This window comes from Montipora foliosa, chromosome 12 (genome assembly GCF_036669935.1).
Source record: "Montipora foliosa isolate CH-2021 chromosome 12, ASM3666993v2, whole genome shotgun sequence".
Lineage (NCBI taxonomy): Eukaryota > Metazoa > Cnidaria > Anthozoa > Scleractinia > Acroporidae > Montipora > Montipora foliosa.
Genome location: NC_090880.1, coordinates 40,983,527 through 40,991,026, shown reverse-complemented (window position 1 = coordinate 40,991,026; position 7,500 = coordinate 40,983,527). Strand labels below are relative to the sequence as shown.

Here is a 7,500-nt window from a genome sequence, read left to right as displayed (position 1 = left end):
TGGGAAGAAAAATCTTAGCTCCATATCCCACAACCGCGCGCGGCTTTAAGTGTTGTTTCCAAACTCCCTGCAGTATTGCCATCGCCGAAACTCAACAGATCATTACGTGTCTACCACATTTCCTGTTACTGAATGAACATTCAAGTAGACCCGACAAGATCTAACCTCGCCTCTCGCATGTTAAATTCGAAAATAAGGCCGCGCGGTTGTGAGATACGGCGTTAAAATTTTTCTCCCCAGTTCTCCGAATTACGTCACCAGATCACCTGGATATCATTATTTGTGCAAAACATTTTAATATTTTACTTAGCGGTTCCTTCTGCCATGGCGGCCACAACACACTGGCTTGGCGCAGGGAGCGTTGTCATAGCAACTATCGTGTTGTTTCTTGGCTGATCAAAGACTCCAAGACAACGGCCGGAGACTGGGTCCCATTGCTAAAAAATTAGTAAGAGGAAAACAGTTTTGGTCAAAAATGTGAAAGTAGGGCAAATAGAAATGGCTGATCTTACCGCCTTAGTAACAATACATGAGTCAGTGGTCTGCAATTGCAAGCGTCAAAGTCCCAAGAGAGATTTCAAGGTAGAGAATAAGATGATATATAAAGAATACAGTTTGCTTGTCTTCCAAGCGGATCATTTCATATCCAACATGCCAGTTTGGGGCTTTCAAACTCTCGAAATACTGTTTTAATTGTAAACTAGCCATTGAAGTGATTAAATGTTTCCTTTTTTGCTAGCAGGTCTCTTTTCTTTTGTGTTCCCTGGGCTGACGATTACGGAAAAAGAGAGCTCTGCCATGGGTCGAAACTCGCTGTGTTGAGCGTGCGCGGAGACTACTTAGCGACCGAATCCTCGTGTGATACTTCTTGTTGTGTGGGCTCACTTAACACTAGCGGAATTGCTTTAAAGGAATGCGTGGGACACAGCGGGCTCAAGTCACAGTCAGCAAACATATCATGGGGCATGCGGTTTGAAGAGTGCCGTCCAAGGTTTGCGGACGGCGGGTTGGATCAAAGTGAGTTTCGACTCATCGCAGAGGTCTCTTTTCCCGTACAACGCAAAAAGAAAAGAGACTTCTGCTAGCATGGAAAACTGTTTTCTCGATCGAAAGTGTGATCTGTTATCCAGAAATGCTGCTGTTTCAACATGCGTTTATGACTAGACAATATATGCAGAGCTTCATTCTTTGAAACGTAAACTAGCCGTAAATGAGGCCAAATGTTGACTACTGCGCCAACCCTGACAAGCTCTGGACGAGAGGAGTAGATTGATATAAATATATAAATGCCACGAGAAACACATTCAACAAGCATGCCGCACGTGCTTGTTACTTTGCACGTGGAACTGGGCTGTTTAGGTTAGTTTTAAACGCAAAGACTGGCGGACCGCTAAAGAAAACATACGCTCAAAGGAAACAGACAGAATTTTTCAAAAACAAACTTTTGGAATTTGAAAAAAAAACGAACGAAAAGTGATCCTTTATCATTGTAGGACTTAAATACACTAGACAGACCCTTACATGAATGCTGCCATCACATGAGACAGCGTGTCGCACTGATTCGACCATTCCCACGTAAAAGACTTGCCGCGAGTGTCGATAATACGTCCAGGAGCTTGCTGATTGGGCCGTGCCATCACCATGGTTACTAAGTGACCACAGCTTTACAGTTTTGTCTTTACTAGCCGAGAGGAAGAGGTGCTCACTGTCTTGTACATACAGAGAGCGAACAGGACCACTGTGACCTAATGAACGATGAAAGACATGGTCATGAATGGTTATTATTTTAATTGGGTGTTGAATGTAACGGTCTACAATCCTGGGAAGACATTTGGGGAAAATGAAATAACAGAAGGCGACGTGAATGTTGCTGTGGTCCGGTCTGGAGGATGTCTTCTCACAGAGAAAGATAATATGTGGTTCGTAAGATCATTAAAAGAGCTTGGTCCTTTTTGATAGTGCTAAAAGAGATGTAGAACGCATGGATGACTTACCAGTGAATGTCTGAAGTTTGACTTGTTGAAGACTGAACTTGTTTTCGGTTTTCCCCGTTACACCTGGGACAAAGAAATGTGTAACATAACAATTCCAGAATAAAGATAATTTAAAGTGTTGACATAAAGCTCTTCACATATAGCACTGAAACTTATTTTTCCATTTCCCTTCAGGGAGTTTTACGTAGCAAGAGCGAAACTGAGTTGCCAGTCTAATTACTACAACTTGCCTTTCAAACATGTATGTCCAATAGACTGAGTTGGATCGTCAAGTCACTTTGGGATGTTTGAAAGAGAAGTACAGTTCACTTCCCGAAAGTGTACATGTAGATTTGTTGTATGCTTCGTTCTATAGTGTGTAACACAGAAAAATCAGGTCGTCAAAAGCGATGATGTGTGTGGAAAGTCCAGTCGAGTCGTCTTCAACAAATAGATGGTTTGCAACTAATCTCTAGAGAAATAACAATGGCGAAATGAACGAGTGCTACATGACCATATCATCGACGGGTTCAGTTACGTACTCACAAAAAAAGGCCTGCATTATGGGGCCCGTTTGTCGAAAGTCCCGAAAACTTTTCGGGCCTGAAAAGCCATTTGAGAAACTGCCAACCGCTTATTTTGGAAGGCCGATCTTTTAACATGTTTTCAAAGTAACAAAAAGCAAACACTGTGAAGTTTGACGACTTAAATCCTCTCCGTTCTTGAGATACAAAGGGAATTGTGATACCCGAAAATGGCCCGTAAAGTTTCGGGACTTTCGAGAAACGGGCCCCAGGTCCCAGTTAGCGTGACGGCTCAAATTGGCAGAGAACTGTACTGGTATCGCAGAGGTCATGGGTTCGAATCCCGTAGAAGCCTGAATTTTTTTACTCCTAAAGTAGCGGTTCATAACTGATGATCTCACTCCCGCAGTTCAAATGTATGTCTTTACTACATTATTCCTTAAAAGGAAACTATAATGAAAGATCTCCTGTTTGTGTCATTTAACATGGCGTGCAAACCACCACACGTCGGCTCTACTCAGTTTGTACGTATTGGGCAACCATCCTTTTAAAAAAATAAATAATATAATCAAGTGAGGCTATGATCCTCGCAGTTATGAACACAATTTTAGTAATTGCTTAGAGAAGCCTAAAACACTCAGGACTTCAACTGGGTTTGAACCCGTGACCTCGCGACACCGGTGCGAGGTTCAAATCCCGTTGAAGTGGAAGACCTTAGACAGCAATGACCAGAACCAGGTTGCTGACCAGCGGTTTTCGTTAAAACAATGGTTTGCTGGGGGTGCTCAGTCTCGCGGGCTCAGAAAACCTGGTTGTGGTCATTTTAAGGTTTTTCCGTTGTGGAAGTCCTGAAGTTTTCAGGCTTCTCTAGGCAATTGCTAAAATTGCGTTCGAAACTGCGAGGATCATAGTCGTAGCCTCACTTGATTTCACATCCGTAGGTCAATATATGATTCATATTAGAGCATTTTTCAATTGAGTGTCGTAAAACCAAAACCAAAGTAATTACTTTGGCCAATCAAAAAAGTCGGAGACAATCCAGTAAACCAATCAAAACCCGAAGTAATTACACGTAGCCGACACAAAGCGCGGGAAAATGTGCACGCGCAAGCCACGATTGGTTTTGGTTTCACTTCTGATTGGTTGAAAAAATGGCGCAAAAACTTTGAACCAATCACTGAGTGAAGTAATCATAAACCAAAGTAATTCACTAATTACTTTCGACACTCAATCGAAAACCGCTATACATCATTTCATTCGATAAATAATATACGTACTGAGCTGATTTTCCCAGTGAGTTAACCAGCTACCCCGGAGATACTGGTCGGAAGACGATGGTGCCCTTCAAATAATGAAAACAAGTTCATCAATGGATTAGTACCATAAAGAAAAATGATTCTTTTTCTCTTTAACACTATCAAGCTGTCTCACAAAAGATGAAGGGGTTTCTTTCAAAAGAAACTGTTGTGCTGCGTCGCTGGGAGAGTAAACAAGAAAACTTGCCTTTATCACTGAAACGAGTTGGTAAATTTCGAATTGCCACCGTGAAAAGATAAAATTGCTATCTGGCCCCGGTGGCAATTCGACCTACAAAACCGCATTTTCGTACTTTGCAAAATAACTTAGAGGTCGTAAAAACGCAGAAACATGGATTCAGGACTCTGTTAGCCTGACCAAATTAAAATGTCCACTGTTAAGAGGTCAGCCACCACAGGACTACTAACAAACAAAGGGAATGAAAGTAGCTTTGATATCGGTGGTTTGAGAGCGAAAAAACTCGCAGGCAAGTTCGAAATCCTTGTTAAGGTCTCCATCTGTTGTCTTTTTTAAGTAAAGAGGAAATACTTGAAGGGTTAGCGTTTGCTTCTTTATTAGAGAGCCTAAACGAGACGACATTGAAAAAACGAGAACGCAAAACAATAGGTTTAATGAAAAAATTTCTGTACGCTCTGATACTGCGTTGTAGAGTTCGCTTCACTTATATTTGCCGTTCTTTGAGGTAATGTGCTGAAGGACGTCAACACCCAAGATGAATTTTCGTCGACACCGTTTATACAAGAGTTTAACCCTTAAAGGTGGTACACAGCACTTTCCCGGCCGAAAGACTTGCAATAATCGTGGAATCATTAGAACGACAAAAAAGTTATGTTTCTAGACTATGTTTTTGTAGCCTTCAATGCTGTACTTGTGTAAACGCCCAACTGTACGTTGAAGTAAACGCGCCTTCTGCGCAAGCATTGGTAATTTTTCTTTTTGCGCTTTGAAGGCAAGCAGAGGCAAATGAAAATTTTCCTGAAAAACCTCTGTACGCGCTACGAGTTTCGCTGTCGCCTTGTGATTAGCTCCCCTTGATCGAAAACGCAAAAACGTGACGTCTCTTGTGTGAGGTTGTTTTTTTTTTTTGGTTTTCTTTCATTGAGCCTTGGAGACGGCCCACATTAAGTTGTTGTTAAGGGTATTCAACTTACAAAATTGTTGGCACATCCTTTGTTTTGGAAAATTTTCTACCGATCTTCCACACTGGCGGCCTGGACCGTTTCTTTGCCCTTCCAGCTTCTTTGTCATCTTTTACAGAAGGAGATAGCTCTTCAGCTCCGCCATCAACTACTATTGTTTCAATCCCTCCGACTACATGGTCACCAGTTTCCTCTCCGTCTTCTTCCTCCTCGGAGGCCCTGGTATCTTCACAGGTTGGGTGAGACAGCTGTACATCATAACTGCAGCAAAGGTTCCAAATGAGGTCGTGATTATGGAGTGAGCTTTCCATGTACTTGCTTCCCATAATACCACATAGAGGTAAAAAGGCATGATGAGCTATCGAAGCGGAGAACGTCTGGTACAGCTCGTTATACGCTGGCGTGTTAGACAGGTGTTCTCCGTCCTCCGGAACACGGTCCGTTTCGACGTCGCCTGGAATAAAACATAAAAGGCAGCAAAATGTTTCCTGTGATTGTTTAAGTGCACCTAAGCTCAAACATCTTTAGTCTACGATATTGATCTCGCCACCGAAAGCAAACATGTTTGACGATTCTTACCTCAAAATTTCGCTTTTTATCTGCCGGGCAAGACGCGCAAAGTTATCAAAACTTGCAGCAGTAATTTGGACTCACGACCGTGATGTCAGAGGCATGGGTCTACTCTCGATTTTACGTCACAAACTGCTTTGCAATTCAAAATTTCTTTGAAAACAGGAATGCGAAGCAGTTTGTGACGTAAAATCGAGGATATACCCATGACTCTCGCATCACGGTCGTGGGTCCAAATTGCTGCTAGTTCTGCCAAGTTTACGTGGCTTGCACGGCACTGAAAAAGAAAAATTCTGGGTAACAATGGTGACATATGTTCTATGGAAAAAGGTTTGCCTCTGCCTCTTGAAAAAGGCAAACCTTTTTCCATAGAACTTATGCCATCTCCTGACTACACTTTTTCCATTTTTAAACAATGGTGACATATGTTTACTTTGGACGGGGAGATTTATATTAGGAACAGAAAATATTTGAGTTTAGGTGATCTTTATGGACGTCTCACTCTTTTCTTCATATTGTTATCTGGAAACCTTCGTCACACACTCCGACTGACCCTTAAATTCAACGAGTGGAAAGTACCGATTGCCCTAAGCGATAGACCGTATTCATAAATAGCAGCCAAAAAACTACTCTTTTGTCTTTGTGCTAATTATCTCACTTGGTATCACCTTTAAGCTTTGAACAACTCCGGTGTGGGGGTCACTACCTTGCTTGCGCTACGTGTCAACGCACCTGATGTTTCCATATGATCTCTTATCTCCGCAGCATCAACACTATCCTGGATATCATTATCCGAGGGCGGGGGATTTTCTCTCTTCTCGTTCTCCGTGATTTGTCTCATTCGAAGCTCGAAGCAGGAGAAAAACTGCTGCACAGGTGCAGTCATGGTTTCCCGGGCCAATTCCCTTTCCAACTTCAAACAAACGGCCGTGAGAACGTCGATATAACTACGACAGATGGCCTGGCGTGCCGCGACGCCCCCAGGGAACGTCAGTGTGTAGGAGGACAAGATGCGTATGACAGGCTGAAAAACGCCGGTCATGAGTTTTCCTTCTGAGTACTTGCAGAGGGTGTCACGTGACAAGTATGGAATGCAGTATTTTAGGAGAGACAATACGGCTGCCAAGGCGCCCTCGCCTCTCACAGTTACCTTTGTTTGCAATCCTCGAATCTGAAACCAGGCGCAAAAAAAGATGTATCAGTTACTCTATGGCAATAGGTCATTTCCAGCTACATTGCACAAACCGTGAAACAGCTAAATTTTTTGCACGAAGTGTAGTTAAATCTGGAATCACCGAAGTCGAATCTGGTAAGTAATTTGAGCATACCCATGCAAAAGCTAGCGTCGATCACACTCGCGCGACCGCGCCTCCACTATCGTTCAGAGATAAGTGACGTCACTTGTTGTTATAAATATTCAAACCAAAGACTCATTTGCTGTTTCATTGTGATGCTTAGCAGATCTGAATAACAAAACGGATGATATCTTTCCCTACCAATAAATCAGTACGCGACAAGAAAACTAGAATGCGACACGAAAGAAGACTTACTTTTCACAGCATTGCATCTGAACACCATCAGAATCCACAATTAAAACAGGCAGGAACATTACAAACCGAAAACGAAAAAAATAGCAATGGACTTAACAAGCCCATCCACTCTCAAGTTGGCTAAACAAATGCAAGACTAACAGCTCTATAGACTCACCGTCTTTTCGATATAAGGCAAATACTGATTCAGCATGAATGCCTCTCCATACAGCGTACAAAAGGTGCTCAAAGAGAACAACAACCACTTTGCATTGTGGTCCTTCACCACCTTCTCGTCATCGTCGTCATCATCCGACCCCACCCTTCCCATGTAACAGTGTGGCAGCATAGTCAACAACTGACTGGCGACGTACTTGGAGGTGAGTACAGGCCCCAAGCGAGGAGCCAACCACACAATACTCTCTGCTGCAATGCCGGATATCGCTGC

At 42.8% G+C, this 7,500-nt stretch overlaps 1 protein-coding gene across 1 annotated transcript in view; it reads right to left on the bottom strand.

The window, feature by feature from the left end:
* Positions 1-7,500, bottom strand: part of LOC137979265 (WD repeat-containing protein 81-like) — a 27,055-nt gene that overhangs the window by 6,002 nt on the left and 13,553 nt on the right. Inside the window, exons 7-13 of the mRNA XM_068826488.1 lie at positions 7,231-7,500; positions 6,256-6,694; positions 4,966-5,407; positions 3,775-3,839; positions 1,995-2,057; positions 1,522-1,745; positions 307-437 (exon numbers count right to left, since the gene is read on the bottom strand). The exon at positions 7,231-7,500 is cut by the window's right edge and continues 1,529 nt beyond it. Coding sequence (XP_068682589.1) covers positions 307-437; positions 1,522-1,745; positions 1,995-2,057; positions 3,775-3,839; positions 4,966-5,407; positions 6,256-6,694; positions 7,231-7,500 — 1,634 coding nt within the window. The remainder of the gene's footprint in view (positions 1-306; positions 438-1,521; positions 1,746-1,994; positions 2,058-3,774; positions 3,840-4,965; positions 5,408-6,255; positions 6,695-7,230) is intronic.